At 37.5% G+C, this 19,143-nt stretch overlaps 6 protein-coding genes across 10 annotated transcripts; 1 reads left to right on the top strand and 5 right to left on the bottom strand.

Moving 5' to 3' along the window:
- Nucleotides 1-60: 60 nt before the first annotated feature.
- LOC6498599 (thrombospondin type-1 domain-containing protein 4) lies at nt 61-7,971 on the bottom strand. 5 transcript variants are annotated; one of them, XM_001963097.4, is made up of 11 exons: nt 7,667-7,971; nt 5,769-5,802; nt 5,302-5,377; nt 4,387-4,895; nt 4,148-4,329; nt 3,870-4,027; nt 2,099-2,300; nt 1,852-2,033; nt 791-1,789; nt 579-729; nt 61-517 (listed from the first exon to the last, which is right to left on the bottom strand). In XM_001963097.4, the coding sequence occupies exons 2-11, from the start codon at nt 5,792-5,794 to the stop codon at nt 381-383; spliced, it is 2,622 nt and encodes an 873-aa protein (XP_001963133.2). In that variant the 5' UTR covers nt 5,795-5,802; nt 7,667-7,971; the 3' UTR covers nt 61-380. The 5 variants fall into 5 exon arrangements, with proteins under 5 accessions (XP_001963133.2, XP_032311203.1, XP_032311205.1 ...); XM_032455312.2 differs by having other exon boundaries at nt 7,660-7,971; XM_032455314.2 differs by lacking the exons at nt 5,302-5,377; nt 5,769-5,802; nt 7,667-7,971 and adding an exon at nt 5,108-5,206.
- A 1,875-nt stretch (nt 7,972-9,846) lies between these two features.
- Nucleotides 9,847-11,165, bottom strand: LOC6498598 (EP300-interacting inhibitor of differentiation 3). The gene is made up of 5 exons (XM_001963096.4): nt 10,967-11,165; nt 10,693-10,910; nt 10,469-10,636; nt 10,064-10,396; nt 9,847-9,999 (listed from the first exon to the last, which is right to left on the bottom strand). Exons 1-5 carry the CDS (start codon nt 11,067-11,069, stop codon nt 9,934-9,936), a joined length of 888 nt encoding a protein of 295 aa, XP_001963132.2. The 5' UTR covers nt 11,070-11,165; the 3' UTR covers nt 9,847-9,933.
- Nucleotides 11,166-11,343: 178 nt separating this feature from the next.
- Nucleotides 11,344-12,714, bottom strand: LOC6498597 (E3 ubiquitin-protein ligase CHIP). The gene is made up of 6 exons (XM_001963095.4): nt 12,581-12,714; nt 12,304-12,502; nt 12,102-12,243; nt 11,935-12,040; nt 11,746-11,802; nt 11,344-11,689 (listed from the first exon to the last, which is right to left on the bottom strand). Exons 1-6 carry the CDS (start codon nt 12,701-12,703, stop codon nt 11,447-11,449), a joined length of 870 nt encoding a protein of 289 aa, XP_001963131.1. The 5' UTR covers nt 12,704-12,714; the 3' UTR covers nt 11,344-11,446.
- On the bottom strand, nt 12,606-14,333 carry LOC6498596 (CD2 antigen cytoplasmic tail-binding protein 2 homolog). The gene is made up of 3 exons (XM_001963094.4): nt 14,105-14,333; nt 13,845-14,037; nt 12,606-13,788 (listed from the first exon to the last, which is right to left on the bottom strand). The coding sequence occupies exons 1-3, from the start codon at nt 14,206-14,208 to the stop codon at nt 13,123-13,125; spliced, it is 963 nt and encodes a 320-aa protein (XP_001963130.1). The 5' UTR covers nt 14,209-14,333; the 3' UTR covers nt 12,606-13,122.
- A 242-nt stretch (nt 14,334-14,575) lies between these two features.
- Nucleotides 14,576-17,278, top strand: LOC6496924 (TBC1 domain family member 16). Its single transcript, XM_001963093.4, has 2 exons — nt 14,576-16,444; nt 16,502-17,278. The coding sequence occupies exons 1-2, from the start codon at nt 14,954-14,956 to the stop codon at nt 17,123-17,125; spliced, it is 2,115 nt and encodes a 704-aa protein (XP_001963129.1). The 5' UTR covers nt 14,576-14,953; the 3' UTR covers nt 17,126-17,278.
- A 381-nt stretch (nt 17,279-17,659) lies between these two features.
- Nucleotides 17,660-19,019, bottom strand: LOC6498595 (transcription initiation factor IIB). Its single transcript, XM_001963092.4, has 4 exons — nt 18,890-19,019; nt 18,419-18,830; nt 18,129-18,363; nt 17,660-18,065 (listed from the first exon to the last, which is right to left on the bottom strand). Exons 1-4 carry the CDS (start codon nt 18,904-18,906, stop codon nt 17,782-17,784), a joined length of 948 nt encoding a protein of 315 aa, XP_001963128.1. The 5' UTR covers nt 18,907-19,019; the 3' UTR covers nt 17,660-17,781.
- Nucleotides 19,020-19,143: the final 124 nt, after the last annotated feature.

Below are 19,143 nucleotides of genomic sequence, written 5' to 3' on the forward strand. Positions count from 1 at the left end.
AATTTTTCGATATCGGACGCCTTCCATGATATTGCTCTTGGGTTTTTAAAATTCATAAATTCTTACATCACGATTCGTTTCTTAATGTTAATTATAGGTATAAGAATAGGTATAAATTTTTCTAATTTCTATTTTTTTAGTCTCCAGCTAGTTGAATTTAGTAATTGTTATTGATGTGTATTAATTTTTGAATATTTTTTTTTTGCAATTCCCTGCAAGCTTTATTTTGAGCTTTAGTGTCAGAAATGAAATGTTAGCAAAATATCATATTCAAGTAAAAAAGAACTTGATTCAAAAAGTTATTCTGCATTATGATTAAAAAGACGGTTTATAAATTAAGTATGCTTTTTATAAAGTTTTAAATATAAAAGTGCATCATTTCAAGTGCCACCTGTACAGGAAGTACAGCAGTTCTCTCGATAATAGTCGTAGCTGCAGAGCTTGGCTTGCGCAGCCCATTGGCAGTTTTGGAATTTATCGGAACAGGTGACGGCAGGCTCAGTTTTCTGCATTTCTTCTACATAAAGAATGTACATTTTAAAATTTAACTTTAATTATTTTATTTGGTATAGATTTACCTTCACATGATTCAGTGTTGCAATTACGATATATGGGATCTCTTGCCGCATAACGACATTGGTTCGATTCTCGCAGGATGTTTAATTTTATGTCATAGTCCAGACACTTCACACTGCGTCTCTGGGTGCCTCCTCCGCAGGATTTTGTACACTATAATATTAAAAATAAAGCTTTTTAAATACTGTTTAATATAATTTATCATTATACATACCTCTGACCACTCTGCATAATGCCAACGGGCAGCACAGTATTCCACCTCCTCGTGGGAGCACTTTTCCACAGACTGTGGCTTCAACTCCTTTTTGCACTCCTTCGGTTCCGTGATCAACAAGTTTTTAATGCACAATACCTCTCGACTGCGAGTCAGATCGAAGCAATCGCCATTACAGGGGGACCAAGGCCCTGCGAACCAGTCGCCCACCTCACAGGTGGACTTCTCGCAGGCTCGTCGACTCTCCGGCGTGGTACTGGGATCACAACGGTCCTCTCCTGCCTTAGAGCGATCACAAAACACGGTACGATGCTCCACCCCAGGACCACAAGCGGAGGAACAGTACTGATTCCACTCGGACATCAGCCAGATGGCTCCAGAGTCCGATCTTCGTTTGATTTGTGTAACGTTATGAGTGCCGGAGGAGATGGTCGCTCCTGAGGGCAGACGATATCTGGCCAAATTACGACGACGGCTCTTAGGACATTCGCACTGCTTCTGCGTGGGAGGATGCTCTTCCATGCAGGCTGACTTGTCGACATGGATGACCAGGCCGGAGGCCAGTTCCTGGACGCAGCTTACCTCTCGCCGCCGCATGTTGGTCTGACAACGGCACTCACCCCACTCGTCCACCCTCCAGTACGCCGGACAGGGTTGCGTGTTGCAATGCAGTAGGTTTTCATTCAACACCGGTTTCACGGAATGCGTGCAACGACGTTGCGAGTAATACCGCAATGGATTTTTACGAATGCAACGAATGATGGGGGTTTGGGTGCCACCACCGCAGGACTTGGTGCAGCCACTGAAACCCACCACTTTCCAGTTGAAGACCCGCTTGCGAAGTGGCCGAGAGCTGCTCGACGAACTGGTGTCCTCGACTCCGGATCTCAGAAGGCCATCACTACTCTCCAAGGACATCTCGTTCTCCTCCGATTCAGAAATAATAGGCAACATATACTCGTACTTAATGCCCGTATTATTCGGGGTTTTTGTATAAACCTTAATTGATTATTTAAAAAAAAAAATATTAAAAAAAGAGTTTAGTTTTATTTAAATATTACCATAAGTTGTAGGGAATCCCTGATAGGTCCAATACTTGTTATCCACTCGGTCACACCCATACTGTCTTGAGCCCCATCGATTCGGTGGTAATCGAAGGTAGTACCCACTGCCTCGTAGGATCCACTTTCCGACGCCGTATTCTCCCCATTAAATATAGACTCCTCCTTCGATGTACGCAAAACTTGAAGCCCGAAAATAAAAAGGGACTTAGAAGTTTATAATGTTTAATAACAAGAAACGATTTACCCAGCAAATTGATGCTATTTTTAAGCTCAGTTATCGAAATGTTGGAGGCCCCGACAGGTAAGGTAGCCACGTGTATATAGGCATGTTCCGGAAGGGGATCGCGGGTGAAGATCCCCGTGACAGGTCGACATAGTAATCCCCCGCAACTGACAGATCCACTGTGAGCATACAATCCATCAATGTCACCGGTGGCATGGACGGCCTGAAATTAGTGAAATTTTTATACAAATCCAAATTCAGCCATATTCTTATCTAAAGAATCTGTTTGAGGGGACTTTGGTTGGATTTACTTACCAGGAAGAGTAATACTATGAATCTAAGCATCATAATGTCTTTATAAATATTCATTTCCGCTTACTTTAGAGTCTATTCCATTTAATAAAGCTAAGAAAAATTGTCTGAATATAAGTTTATTTAAAAATACATATATTTTTTAACAAGTCTATTCGATTTCTCCACACTAAGTTCAGGGTAAAGCAAATGGAATTTCTCGAGCCTTGCAAAAAACATTATATATTGACCACTTATTAAGACAACAAGATAAACAAAATATAAATGACTACAAAATACATTCGGTCTTATTAAGGGGCATATGTTCTATAAAAAATTGCTTTTGGATGGATTTGCTCGACGCACAACTGCGGCAATGTGTTTGCTAAAATTATTCATTGAAATTAAGCTCATTGGAACCGTTCCAGTTTTCACTTTCACAAAAATAATTTTCAGTTTGATTTCTTGACCTATTCCGGTTTAAAAAAGTATTTGCAATTATGTATTTTGATTTACTTGAGTTTTAAATAGATAATTTATTACAAATATAAATGGAAGGTATAACTAAAAAAAAATGAATTGTAAAGCTTAAACGCTTGGAAAATACAGTTTATGTTGTTACTTATTAGATTCGAGTTAATAAAGTTAAATAAATAATACTCCAAAACGATCTCAGTTTTTACTATATTTAAAAAAACACACACTACTTTTGACTAGAAGAAATATTAAGATATATATGTATATCAAGAATAATATATTTTATTCATCCATTTCAAAATATTGCTTCAAATTTGCAAACAGCTGCTTGAAGGTTTACTTTTAATAGTCGTAAGTAATTATCGCTTTTCATTAAATATTTAATAAAAATTAAAAACTCAAACTGGAATTAAAAGAGCAAATCTTTGCTTTAAAAAACACAAACGATTGTTTACTTTGATAATTTAAATACACTAGGAACCGATTATCCATTTAAAAGGAAACTATAAATATTCGAAACCTCAAAAATTATTCACGGATCACTGCGAATTCTGTGCTTTATGGTTCAGACTAGAAAGAATACTAAGTATTCTGTGCGATTCTTGTACTTGAAAAAGCTTCAGAATTGATACAAGAGCACACTATTAGTGCTTTTAATGTGCGATCGTACTTAGTTGCTGGAAATGGAACTGGGTAATTGAAATTGAACATTCATGGATTGGAATAAAAACTTTGCAATGGAAAATATATAGATTAAAAATAAATTACAAGTCACAAGCATAATCGTTCAACTAAATACACTATTATGAAGTATAGTAAGTAAAGTAAAGTATATCAAGAAAATAAACTATCTTTAAAATATAACATATATCTTTTCTGGAATAGATTATCCATATCTCTAATAAACATCCGTAAATGGCAAACAAAATTTTAAAATATTTGGGTATTAACCAAATAAAGTAAACTTTTTTGAGCACGCTGTTTAATTTATTTAATATTTACTTTTTATTTATAGTACACTCACCTTGCAAGCTCCGTCGACGCAAACAGCACGGCTCCAAAGGTGCGACCGATAGTATTCAGCTGGGTGTCTGCACGGCGTTCCATCAATTACCGACTCGTTTAATGTGGCAAAAGATCTCATACCGGAAGGCATGCAATTAAGCTCACATTCAGCATCATCTATAAAGAAAATTTTAATCGTTTAAGAATTTTTTACCTCAAAATTAACACAGAATTTAAGTTCCCACTTTCTATTTTTATAGTTTCTGTTTGGAGAGTACATATATGGGGCAGCCCTACCTTTTATATACGGTTCCCATGTATATCGATGACCATGAAACTCTATATCGTTGTAAGCCGTACACTGAGAAGCTCTGAAATCGGGAGACTGAGAGTCGCAGGGCTCGTCATTACAAAGCTGATAGCGTTTGTAGTACCCCACGCATGCATTACTGGTAAGAAGATTATTTGTCGTTGGATTTCTAAAATAAAAGAGTATTCATAAAAACTCCTATACCTAGATTTAAAGGCAATCATACTTGTTGATGCATTTACGTGTCTGATATTTAACACCTCCCCCACAACTCCTAGAGCAGTCACTCCAGTTACTCCACTTATCCCATCTTGGATATGGATAAACCTTCTTCTTCAACTTCCTGGTGGTTATGGTCTTTACAGGGCTTGGAGAGGTATATATCTCGTCAGTATCTGGAGTGGCTAATGTTGTCCTGATATCACCATTTTCGGTGGTAGCGGCAGCAGTTGTCGTTGGCAATGTGGTTGTTTCCGGAGCAACATGGGGCTCCGACTTATTTGTATTAGTTCCATTTATTAATATTATCGTTGGCTTTAATACTATGACATCGGTTCTGTTAGATAATTTGCTAGTCGTTTCATTTTCTAAATAATCAGCATGGCTGTTTAGTTTTTGCTTAAGAGATATGTCTTTTCGAGTGTTCCATAAGTTTGCAAGTTCATAAAATGAGTTATTTGAGTGGATTTTTTTTGGCTTAGGTTTACGATGCTCCTTAAGCCAATCTTGATGTTTCTAGAAATTAAGATGTTTAAACAATAAATATACTTAGTCTTGTGATAATATAAGCCAACATAAACATAATCATTGTAAAAGATTTTAAAGTACTTTTTCATCTAAAGGCGAAATCATTCTAGTTGGTTACGAAAACTTTTTGGTAATTGTAAGCCATTAAAATTAAATTAACGACATAAAAACTAGATTAGCGTGCTATTAAAAAAACATACTTCATCTAACATAGAATTGGAACCCTTGGCTTATCTATGACGACGAAGCGAGACGAATTCGCTTGGCGGAGATTTTTATGGATCCCCTCTGACCTCAACCCTTTAAAACAAAGCTTCATAATAAAATATGAAATGTGTAATAGCGATAACTTATATTTTTTAGATTAAGCGACAATAAATTTAGAATTACTCACCTTAATTCGTTCCTTAGTGGTTAAATCCGATTGTACGAAAATGATACCGGGTATAGATGCAGTGACGATAAAAATACTGAAAAGAATATATTGAATGCAATATTTCTAGCTATTCTTATTCAATTTCGACACAAACGCGCCTCTAATGGGTTAGCAAAATTTATGTACAATGTACATAAACTGTTTCCATGCTTGCCAACAAAAAATATGGACTCTAAAGTATTAAGATCTGTTTAAAAGCTATTCATTTAAGATTGTGCTTAATGAAAACGGGCCACTGCGCTTCTGTGTGAGGGTGGAAAAAATCTTGATTAGATGCAGCTGAAACTGATCTGCCCCATCTCTTCCGTTTTTTTTCTTGGGGTATGAGTATCCGTTTTTTAGTTATTAAAAAAAAATACCATAATGGTTTCGGAAACGAGTTCGCAATCTTGAGAATTGGGTACTTAAAATGAAAATGATCTTACCTGAATATTAAAAATAGTTTTGCCATTTTGGAATCTGCAAAAAAAAGTAAAATAGTACTCTTAATTTAAATCAAATTCGCTGTTTTTGCAAAAAAACAAAAACCCAGCCTCTAAACCCTGAACCCAAAAATTTAAACCAGATAATACATATATTCATAGATGAATTCGCTATCGATTTGAACGATCTTCAATGTTCGGCTATACGCACATTCAGGCTTTGTTTTAGCAAACTCGCATAGAGGAACTCAAGTTCCATTATATCCATTGATTACGAATAAACCGACCGTGACTATTCGACTGGAATGGATATATAGTTTCGGCAGCATACACTACAACACATCCGTGAATAAAAATGGGAAGGGCGTATTTCATTAGAAGCCTCCACACCCACTCTACCACATTTTGGAGCCATGTATGTGAACACAAGTATTGCGTATACCACAAAATACGCATATATAATATGTTATGTAATGATATATACGAGTATCAGTATATTTCATGATCAAGCTTCTGAATGCTGTACGTAAATTTTAATGTATTCGCAAGCTCTAAGATCTACGATGAGTTTCTAAGCGAGGTTTATGAGGTTAAAAAACTGAAACTTGCTTATAAAGATGTCAATAAATTTAGAATTTCATATGAGTATTGCTAAATCCCTATCTTTACTTCAAAAAAGCCAAGTTTTTGAAACCCCATCAAAGCCATATTTGAAGTCAATGAGTTCGAAAGTGCTCTTTTCCACCAGTGACACACATTTTGGAAAAAAGGCAATATACCCCCCGCTGGTTTGGGAGTATCGGGTATATATAATAGAAATTCTTAATGTCACAATGGACTTTTCGTACTTATCTGTGTCAATAGGCCCATATTGGGCCCATCAAGGCAGTGGAACTGCATTTGCCCATTTATGCACAAGCACAAAAATAGTGTTGCAATGGCCATAGCACTTCACCAATGCCACTGAACTCGGAATCACTCAATTCGAAAGAGTGCGGATATTATGAAGAACTTGCATTAAAGTGAAGTGTTTAGAAAATCCTCAATCAGCCGCCAGTCAGAGAAGCCTATTCGGAGGAATACTTCGTACATCTGCCCGAAAATATTTTGATATATGTGTCATATATTCATAGGATAGGCATTCTTGTATTTCGTCATTCACACTCGTTTAAATTATGTGAAACTTCCGCAATTAGCAAAACGAGAAAATATTTTGAAACACATGTATGCAAACATATGGAATGGAGATATGTTTGTTTAAATATCAGACCGAAAAAGATAGCGCCAGAACATAAATCACTAGTGTCTGTCACCAATTGGATAGATTCGATACATTGGATTGGATTTCATTTTTTGTCAGATATGGGCATCCATATGCTCAATCCTAAAACTAAATGACTGCTATTACATTGGTACTTTTAAGGCAGTCCAAATAAATATCGTGCTGTTGGAATTGAAAAGCTTTCTTTCATTATGGTTTGCATTCATTGCATTGGGTGATTACTGTCATCGCGTTGATAACGGTCCAATATGAGGCGAGGTAAATTGGTTTGTCCCAAAATGCATTCCGAACAAAAATTCAAATCGATTATACACTTTTATGGAAAAGCAATTAAGCTTTTATTCAAAACAGACCCTGAGACCTTTTAATGTCAGAGATAACGAGTTCAACAATTGGTAATATATCAAGTTGAAAAGGGTTAAAGAAAAACAAAAGGATAAAAGTGAATCAAAAGGAAAACAAAGGTGAATGAAGTCATTCAATCCAGAGACAATCTATCAAAATACCTTTTTATTATTTTGATTCACTTTTATATTTCCCAACACGTTTTGACTTTGGTAGCCAAATTATTCAAAACTTTTATAATTTTATATATCAAGGATCTAAGCTTACAGCTTACTTCAAAGAATATTTAGCACAAAAACAAGATTAATTTCTTAAATGCCACTCGGAAAATATTTAGCTTCAGAAAATTCTCTTTTTAACCCGTTTCACTTTTGGGCAAAATTCTTATTGCAAAACATTTTGTAACATTTCCCGTATCACTGCACTGTTTATTCCGGATTATTTGAAGCCGCCGTCTTCATCGCGTGGTACTCAAATCCGAACTGAAATCCGAGTTGAAATTTCGGGAAAGCGGCTTTGGGAGGAACAGAAGTGTTGAAGGCAGAGCGCGTCGCGATCGAGTGGCAGCAACACCCGGGAACCCGCGCCACCCGTGCCACCCGCGGCCCCCCTTAAGCCCCATCCCACCAAAGAGGAGGCGGGCGGATGGCCGCATAGACAGCGTCGTTTGGCAACGCCACCCAAAAGTCTGGAGCCAAACGTGCGTACGTACAGATATGAGCATGTACACAGCTACGTCCGGAAAAGAAGCAGACTAAAAAAGTCAGTTTATTAAAAAAAATATATAAAAATAAAATTATAAAAGAAACTAAGGAATAATAAAGATTAAGATTTACAAAAATTCTTTCATTGAAAAGTCTGTAGATCAATTTTCTTTAGTTATTGTATTATAATTCTAATTATAAAAATGAATATAATTATACTCCCCAAACCTATATTAAATGTAAAATTTTTTAGACCTACCTTTATTAAATTTTCTATTAAATACAATCTTTTTCTGGTCCATGAGAGTAAGTCTTTCGTAATCCCATTGTCAAGTAGAGATTATTTGAAAATGCAACTACATTTCAAAATAAACACACGGTAACTATTCTAAGAGAAGAACTACGTTGATAAGATAATTTAGTCATACCTTGCATACAACAAGGGTTTTTTGAATCATTATTTATTTAGTGATAGCATTTCTAAACACTGCAAACTAAAGGAGGGTTTCACTAACCATTTTAAATTTACACCAATTAAAAAATGAATAAATAAAAACTAAATATAGGGATAATAGCATTTCTATTTTTCTTTCCCCAACTGTATTGTGTACTGCGAATGAGTTAGAATAATGTGGGTGATGTCTATGCACATACATATTCGAATGTAACTTTATGGGGCTTTCAGTTGAACATCAATACCAGAACAAATGTACATTCGAACATTACGCAAACCAAACGCTTAATGCGAAAGTAATCCAAAGAAATTTATAGTTCCTAAATTGGTTATAATTCAACACAACTCAAGTCGGAATTCAGCTTTTTTTTTCAGTTGTATAATAAATGTCAATTTCTAAAACATTTTAATTGGTTTCATCTCTCTTTTAATTAACATTAAAAATCATAAATGTATAAAAAAAAATCAACGATACAAACTGTTGATTTAAACTAGGAAAGTAATGTCTTTACAATAAACGCATAATTTTAGCGTTTATGATTCTTTTGAACTTTTTAAAAAAGTAATTTAATATAAATTAGATCGTAATATTAAAAGAACATTATATTTTCGATCTTACGATCAACAAACTATTCAAAGCCCCACTTAAAAATACATAATTTCCGTTGAACTTCAAAAATTTGTCATCGTTTAATTGGTCATTAATTCTATGCTTGTTTTGAGTAATAAATCTTAATTTTATATTTACCTAAATATTCTAAGAATTTTCAGTTAAAGTTATCTTTTTAAACATATTTTTATCTTTACTGTTTGCACTAAAATAGATAGAAAACAAAAATCTTATAATTAGGTCTCCATAATTTGATATCTAATAGATCAAGTTTGTATAGATGTGAGGCGCTATTATCAAGCATTTATTTTACGCCAAGCCTTTTAAACTCCATTGACCACACAAATGCAATTAACCCTAAGCTTCTCGCCGTAATAAATCTTAATTAATCTTAATTTCTTCTTTGTGTAATTAAGTTAACGGAATTCAATTAATAGCACTATGCAACCAAAATTACACTTACTCCAAGCTTAGGAGTGATTTTTTAATTAATGGTGCATTCCAAAGCCCAAGAGTGAAATATAATCTTTTGTTGAATTATTTTCACTTTTCCCAGTAAGTTTGAATAATAGAAGTATCTGATTGTAAAAGTTACTTTCATTTTTAAACAATAAAGTATCTTTTAGAATTTTTCAGATGATAAATTTAATTGAATCTTTATTTTCATAGGCATTAAAGAAACCATGTGCACCTCATAACAAAAATACTGTATTTTTTATTAGGTTTCTTCAGTAAGTTACAAATATTACTCCTTAAACATCTATAATTTAAATCTAACTATCAGGAACATGTAGTTTTTTTAACATCGGTTGACTTATGTTATAGTGCTGTGCCATTTTCTGCAAAATAAAAAGCAAAAAATAAAAGCAAAGGCATATCAAAAATGTACTTTAATATACATACATTACAGTAGGCAACATCGATGGAACAAATGGCCTGAGCTGGCTCAGCTTGTCCAGGTGCCTTTGGATTCGCGACAACTCGAACTAGAGGTAACCCATCATCACCATTTTCAACAGCAATATAATTTTCCTTAACAAGAAAAGAAACTTGTAAAGCATTTTGAACTGTATCCATGAAATGATCTGGATTGCAAATCAATTTAAAATATGGTATAGGGTGACTTCCTCCTTCTCGATATATTTGTCTAATCTGCTTAAGCATGTGAGAGACGGAAGCTGCGCCTTCGTCCTTCCTTTCCAGCTTGTCACTTTTTTTCGGCCGCTTTTCCTCAACCTGAAAATGTTATACAGAAGATACAAAAAGAATGCAGATTCTTTGGGATGAGATTTCCAAGTCATAACTTACTTGCGATTTGGGCTTTCGCTGGGCCCGCTGCTTGGGAATGTGCTCTTTTGGAGCAACATCTATGAAGGGAAGCATACTGTCGTTTGTGAAGTGCGGAGTTCCGAATTGAACGGCAAGGGAGCAAATGGCGTCCCAGTCCTCCTCGTTTTCTTTAAAAACTAAATTTTCCTATTGGCAGATCCAGTGTTATCCTCGAATAAAGACAATGAAATTATCATACTTACAATGGCAGCGACCATCATTCTATCCGTGAAGTTCGTATTGTACTCAATGGCCTTTCCAACCACCTCATGATTACGTCGCAGTAGTTCGGTGTCCAGAACAAGCTCCGTAGAATTTGTGCGGCGCTCTTCGTGCCCTTTGACAATATCATTTGCTTTGCTAATAATGCTCTCGATCGCCGTTATAGATTCGTCAATCGTTTGCTTTTCAATTTGTTGCTCTGAAGTAAACAAATGATTAATATGCATCAGTTTTGCCGCCTTATTTATAATTTACCTATCTCAATGTTTCTTTCAATTAAATTCTGAAGACTTATGATGCGCAGCCCCTCTTCAGACTCTTCTATTGACATCTGAGATTGACTTTGAGATGAATCCATTTTGAAAGCAAAATAATTAAAATCAAAACTTCATTTCACCAAGAAGACTTGTTTACAGGCGGTTCGGCGTTGCCGGAATTTTTTAAAATAAATCGGTCTGAAAAATCGGTGTTATCCCCCGATTGGCGGAACGATCGAAAATGAAACTATTGAATTTTGAATTTGGGCGGGATTTCCAAGATATATATTTTTTATTTTAACACTTATTTACCATAAACCTCATTTATTAAAAAGATCATTGTTTCTATAATTTTACAACCAAAATAAAAAACACTTGCAGATTCAATTTTATTATCACTATTCTGTTTTTTTTTTAGACAATGGGAACTGGGTTCTAACAGCTAATCAATTACATGTTTAGGTTTGTCAATCATTACTTAGTAATCTAAAGACCATTCATTCTCAGCAATAAAGCAGTCAACCACTTCCTTCATTGAAAAATTTGGTATTAATTGATCCTGAGTAAGCTTTACCCGTGTGACGGGATCAAAGTGACCAACTCGCTGCAAGTGCTCTTCTATATCTTTACGCTCATAGGTAATGCCAGAAGGAGTTATCACAGGATCGGTTAATATCTCGAAACTTATTTTGCCACAAAGAAAGTCTGGAACGTCACGTTTCTGAAATTTAAAATATTTTAGACTTTAATCTTTCAATCGAAAAAAATTCTACTTACCCTTCGGCGTTCATCTACTTTTGAAAATATATTGTTTAGTTCTTTGACGTGGTCATCCTAAAACGAAAAAGATTAGTGTTTGATTCTGCTTCTATGCTATAGTTCTATAGTTTTTTTTTTCAAAAAAGTGTAATATTCAATGTCCTAAAATGAAAAGATCAACTAATTAGATTAACTGGTGGAACTTACACACTCCTGTTCAATTTCTTGCTGCTTATCTTTAAGCTGATCTTCGTGTAGATTATCATTCAGTTTTAATTGAGCCAAACGATTTTCCATGTCGCCCTTTATTAATCTGAGAAAAGTTTAACAATATTGGTTCTTTAAAGGTTCTGTTTAGCAGACTAATATAATACCGATTTAGATAACTTTGCAATTCGATCTCTTGATGTATTCGCTTCTCTTCAAGGACGTTCCAGCGCTTTTTACGAGCTAGTCGCAGTTGCAGTGTAATGTCATCGCCAAAGTTTTGCTTCTGCTCCTTGGAGAGGTCATAGGCTAGTAGAAGAAATAACAAATTATACATATACTGAAATTCAAGAGTCACCAGCCTCTTACCGCGTTGCAGATGCTTGATGGCCTCGTCAAAACTATCAATTTCCATTAGTCCCTGGCCCAAGAAAAAGTGACCTTTAAGCAGGTTCGCGTCAATGTCCAGAGCTCGCCGACAGTCCTGGCAACAAAGCTCCCAACGTTTCAGTTTCAAATTGCAGAGAGCTCGATTCGTGAAGTATGTGGCATTTGTTGGATTTTTTATCTGGAAAATGTGACAACGCATGCCACAAACAATGTAAACAACATACACACTTTGGGGCATGGCAGGTGGGACACTTACGATGGCCTTTGAGTAGCAATTAATTGCGTCGTCATATTTGCGAGCTGCGAACAGGCAGTTTCCTTGCTCCTTTAACTGCAAATCCGATAAATTGGTCGTGGAGTAAATGTGCTTTGTTGTCATTATGGCAAATGTTGCGGCTGATCCAAAACAATATTTTCTCCGTTGAACCCACTGACAAGGTATTGGGGCTTCCACACAGAAGCACAAACTAATAGGTTTTTCTTGCACGTGGTGTGTAAATTTCACAACAAATGTACAGGGGCCGAAGTCCTTGGGTGACGCCAACGACTATGGTTTTACTTAAAGCTCATAACACCAGATAATACCCGAACTATCAGACCTTAATTAAACATAAAACAATTTTCAGCTAGAGGTGGAATCAATCTGCCGTGAGTCCTATCGATAGTTAGTACAATGTTCAAGTTTAGACTATCGTTTCATATTTGTTTTTTAAATTTATGTCACAAAAATAATATAATTTGAATCTTTATTTTTAGTACAGGGAATCTAAAGTAAATTTTTCAATTTCATGTTGAGCTCTACAAATACAAATCAAAGTCTATTCGGTTACTAGAATAGAAGTTTGTATTTTCGCCACATTTTCGAACGTAAACTCCACTTTTGAAATAATCTCCCTTGGACCACTTCAGCATTTTCTCAGTGCTATATGGACCTTGAATTTCTTCCTCATTTTGTGTCCATTTAAACTCCCACGTTATCTCCGTGGGAGCAGAAATTGTTTGGGTAGATGTAGCGGTGGGGACTTTGGATCGCTCCAACTCTTTTGATTCAAAGTCATCAGCATACATGTCAATATCATCGGCAGCTTTAGGTTTACTTGTGCCAGGAAGATCAGCTATCTTTGCCTTGATACCCTCATAGGTCTCTTCATAAATGTCCATGTTACCGGTTTTCGAGAGTATCTCGTTGGCCAGTTCGGTTAGCTTGGATATTTCCTGTGTCTTGGTATCAACAATTCCAGCTTTCTTTTGCTTAATTCTTTGCAAAGTGGTTAGAACTGGCCGCTGGCTTCCTAGTCGCTGTAGTGTCATTTTAACAGTTTCTCCTTCTTTCATATACTCCAACATTTTTGTCAAATTCGCTGACAAGTTAAAGGCATTTTCCGCAGGTACAAGCGCATCATCCGAGGAATTAGAATCCTGGTTGTCTTTAGCTGGATCGAAGGCGTTCTTCTGTTGGTCGATCTATAAATCGGTTTATTTATTACTCAAAACAGACTGCAAAACCAAATAAATCTTACCTTCATCCAATCAATGTTGTCCAACCAATTGTCTTTGGCCTCGGTCTCCTTGTTCCAATGATAGTGCCCATCCTTGTCGAAATGGCCTTCCTCCAGTTCTTCCTTCATGTTGAAAGGCGTTACCTTCACATCATCTTCAACTTTCGCAATGCCCTCTTCTCCTCCCTCAATATCACTATCATTTAGATATTCCCTAAAATTAAAAAAAATATATATATAAATAAGAGTCGTCAGAGTTGTTTACTTTTTACAAAAGGTACCTCTCGTAGTCGTCGGAGTCCTCTTCATCTGAGTCAAGCGTGTGCTTTTTAACGGACTCATCCTGGACTTTGCTCGACGAAGGATGTTTTCTTTTGCTAGCCATATTTCAGAAACTATAAACAAGCTCGTAAAGAATGTAAATATTTTTATTTTCCGCGTTTATTGATTCAATCCAACCTAGGGATGGTGAAACCGGAATATATCGATAAATGGCAAGTGAAGCGGGTTTCAATTCCAGTGTTTTCTAAATATCCTAGGCTAGGTACCATTTTCAAATTATTTCCCTTTTTTAAAAATTGTTTTTTATTTTTAAAATGTGTTATTGTTTCCCGATTAAGGTTAAAATGAAACAATATATAACAGTAATTTATTGTTGACAGTTTAGTAAATATTTAAAATGTCAAATCAAACTCTATATTTTTAATTCGTTTAATAAAAAAAAATTAATGTAAGAATATACAAACAAATATATTTAAGGAATATACAAACAAATTTAACAATTTAAGTATCGAATCCGTGCGAAACTGCAACTTCAAAGGCGCATGCGCTGAGTTTTGCCTCAAATTCTTTTCGCCCAATGTCATCCCGTTTGTGAGAGGTCGCTGAAGTCCAGCTAAGTTTATAGTTATTCTTCATTTGATCCTTTTTTGTGTTGAAAAAAAGAAATGCAAAAGACATAGCAATCAAAATAATGGTAACCAGCAAGGATTTTCCATCAATAATTAACCGCAGCAGAAGATAACCAGAGGGAAAGGCCCCTTCCCACCCCGTTCGAAAATACGTTTTTTAATCCGAACGTGAAAAAATAATTGCGTTAAGCTCCCTGCTCAACAATATTAAGTTTCAAAATGCCCATAGGAAGTATTATTAAAAAGGCATCTAGCTTTATACTAGGTGACGACAGATTGGACAGAAAAATCGATATCTCTTACGAAGACAACGAAATCCTCTTCTGCAAGAATAACGTTTGCATTCATCCGCCCACCATCGCGCGGAATGAGTCCGACATACTGCACAATCCGGGTTACCTGACGTGCACGACCAAAACTTTCGTTGATCAGTACAACAGCGCCAAACGGCCCACCTTGCTCCTCACCTGGATACCGAACTCTTCACTATGCAAGTACACCAATCTGAACACCGAGGACTGCAGAGGACAGTGCAATTCACGGAGCAAATCACCGGATTCAAGGAACGGCTACTGCCACGTTGCCATTCCGCAGACCATTCAGGAGCGAGAAATCCGGGAAGATGACAATGCCGCTGAGATGCAGGAACTGAAGAATGAACTTCAGCCTTTGCTGGGCGGACAAGCCGCCTCAATTGATGACCTGACCGCATTGCTGAAGAATAATCCAATTACATCGGTTAATATAACCATTTCCAATCCACAAATCGAAAACAGTAATATATCTCAGTCGTTCAACTGCATAACTATTCGCACCGAAGGCAACAACTGTGTCGATTGTGCGAGTGGACAACTGAGCGGATGTGGGTCGGATGGAGCTGTTTCCGATAACCCGAAGTGGACCACACCGGAACTCCTGGCTTTCAAGCACAATCTGGAGTTCCCCGACAGCGGCAATTCAACTCCGGCCGATCGCCAAAAACCCGCGATGAAATGCCGTCACTTCTCTGTTGATCTCAGCCAAATGCGATCTCTACGTCTCTTTTTCAACGACGACAACTGTACCTCCGGGCAGCTGGTTATTGCATCACGGGAATCCCAATACAAGATACTCCATTTCCACTACGGAGGACTGGACCACTTGGCCCAGGTGCTGCACCAGTGGCACTGCTTCCTGCACAACATCACCTCGGAAACGGGTCAAGACAAGTTCGACTTGCCCTATAGGCACTTTATGGTTTGCAGGCCGGAAGTTAAGAAGTCGGAAATGCATCCTGATGAGGGGGATGTCAAGAAGATAACCACTAACTTCTTTTATGGAACTTTGTTGAATGAGAAGGGACAGATCGAGGACGATTTGCTGCTCCGGAAGTGCGTGTTCTTTGGCGGCCTTGAGAAGAGCCTCCGAAAGACAGTATGGCCCTTTCTTCTGAAGTGTTATTCCTTCTCGTCGACATTTGAGGATCGCGCCGTTCTAATGGACATCAAGCGGCAGGAATATGAGGAAATAACCCGGAAGCGACTCTACTCTATGTCACCAGAGCAGCAAATACATTTTTGGAAAACCGTACAATGTGTGGTCGAAAAAGACGTAGTTCGAACCGATCGCACGAATCCCTTCTTTTGCGGAGACGACAACCCCAACACCGAGGTCATGAAAAATATTTTGCTCAACTTCGCTATCTACAACACTGGACTATCCTACTCTCAGGTATAGAGTGCCTCTCCTAATCCTATTCTTGTGTGTTTAATCTTCCTTTCATTGCAGGGTATGAGTGACCTTCTGGCCCCTGTACTCTGCGAAGTGCAAAACGAATCGGAGACCTTTTGGTGCTTCGTGGGTCTGATGCAACGCGCCTTCTTCGTCTGCACTCCCACCGACCGAGATGTGGACCACAACCTGAGCTATCTGCGGGAACTGATCCGTGTGATGCTGCCGCGATTCTATGAGCACCTAGCGCAGCATAACGACTCCATGGAGCTGCTCTTCTGCCACCGTTGGTTGCTGTTGTGCTTTAAGCGAGAGTTCACCGAAGCCGTAGTCATTCGCATGTGGGAGGCCTGTTGGTCGAACTACTTGACCGACTACTTCCACCTGTTCCTTTGCCTAGCCATAATCGCGGTCTATGCGGACGATGTGATAGCCCAAAATTTACGACCGGACGAGATGCTGCTCCATTTCAGTTCACTGGCCATGTATATGGACGGTCAGTTGATTTTACGCAAGGCACGTGGCCTGCTGCACCAATATCGACAGTTGCCAAAGATCCCGTGCACATTGAGCGGGCTGTGTAAGCGGTGCGGACCGGGAATGTGGGACTCGGAGCATCGACCGGCACTGGAGTGTGTGGGCCATAGCGACGACGAAAAGTGCTCGCTGTCTATTGACTAGTTATCTAAATGTACACTCTTTAAACTCAGCAATAACTATTGTTGGCGACTGATAATTCGTCATTTACTATTAGCACACTTGTATTGCTTTGTATCTATGGAATGTTTTGTTTGCATGCTTGGTTCTTCTTCAAATGCCTTAGGTTGTGTACTGCGTTTAAATACTCTATTTATTTGCCTCTGATCGTTTCGTTGGTGATACAATTGTTTCAATTATGTTTTATAGCAAAAATTTAAACCACCCATATTAATGAATAGTTAAAGCTTATATGTTAACAATTGATCGTTGCAAAATGTCATTCTGCAAATAAGTGGCGTATAAACGTAGTACGTAACTATTGATAGCTTTTTTTTGGTAATAGCCTATAACCAAGATATACTAATAAGCAAACAAGAGATAATGAAAAAATGTCAAAAACAAAATACAAAACAAGAGTTATTATAAAAAATTGGGTTACGTTTATAATACCGGTTGGGTCTAACTCGGCAACTTTTACCATTTAAATACATAGTGATGTTTTGCTCGGTGCAACAGTTAGTTTTGAATATTATTTATGCTAACTTTATTTAATAAAATCGTACATTTTGTGATTAAATTATGAATTTACCTTCTCTTAATGTTAGCGTTAGTATTGAGCATCGAATGTACAGAAAGATTCACATTTGGGGTAACTGATCAATGGGTGTAGTAAACTTAAAGTCTTCTGGGAAGAGCTTAGCTGCGTGGGGATACATTAGTTTGTAGGACTGTCTGATAGTGACATCGGCCACTCCAGCTATGTCTCCGATCTCCTTCTGGCTTCTCTTATGCTCGGAAGCCTGTGATGCCATATAAATGGCAGCTGCTGCCACGGATATTGGGGAACGGCCAGGAACAATATCCATTTCGACGGCTTTCTTAGCGATGTGTGTGGCAGCACGTTGTACCATATTGGGCAGGTCTGTTAATTAAAATGTTAGTAGCAGATGTTGGCATAATCTACAAAATACTAAAAAAAACCTACCCAGATTTGCGCAAAAGCGGCACATGAAGTCAGCAGTAGTAATTAAGTCTACACTTGTTTCCAAGGCCTTCAGTGTTAGCTTGAAACATCTTCCAATCTCTTTTTTGCTGATCTTGCTAACAGCGCATATTTCCTTGAAAGTACGAGGCACTCCCTCCTGACGACAAGCAATGTACAAGCAAGCCGAAGCCTTGGCATCATTTGAACGACCCTTAAGGTTCTTGCCGTCATGAACCTGGGAAGGGGGAATCTCATTTAACAATTCTCAACTTAAAACCATCGATAATTACCTGTTTGAACAAGTTATTGGCGCGATCAACAATTGTCTTAGGCAGATTGATACGATCCGCCATGGAGGATATTTCCTTAAATGCAGATATCAGAGAGCGATCCGAGCTGCTCATTGTACGTCTGTTTTGGTATTTGGGAGCCCCAAAGGCGTCGAAGGAGGCAGACCCCGTGCCCGGTCCAATTATGGTGGACAAATCACCACCGCTGAGCAGTGGATTCTCCGGACCACCAACACGACTGGGGTCAACTCCACTCTTCTCATTGCTGAATGTACGCCACTCCGAACCAACGTCAATTACGCGGTCGCCCACAACCAGACCACACTCGGAGCAAATCATGTCGCCAGCCCTATAGTCTTCAATCAGGGGAGACTCTGGGTGTGCATAGCAGCACACCTTGTTGTTATCCAATCTGGAAGCGAAAAACACATTTCACAAGGTCGTGAAAATTAAAAACAACGAAAGTTTTACCTCGAAGTTGAAGCCATTTGTTCTAGGGATGTCGAAAATATTTATTTATATATGTTTATGGCATATTTCTCTGGCATATTCTGTTTGGTCACACTATATATCGATAGCAGCTTATCGATAGTCTCACATGCCAGATTAAATTAATAGAATTTTATTTTAAACTATAAATTTATTAGCGCAGCAAGTATTTTGGAAAAACGTTATTTATTTAGAATCAAATATTTTTATGGATACTTTTTATTGTATTTATTTAC

Source organism: Drosophila ananassae, chromosome 3R (genome assembly GCF_017639315.1).
Source record: "Drosophila ananassae strain 14024-0371.13 chromosome 3R, ASM1763931v2, whole genome shotgun sequence".
Lineage (NCBI taxonomy): Eukaryota > Metazoa > Arthropoda > Insecta > Diptera > Drosophilidae > Drosophila > Drosophila ananassae.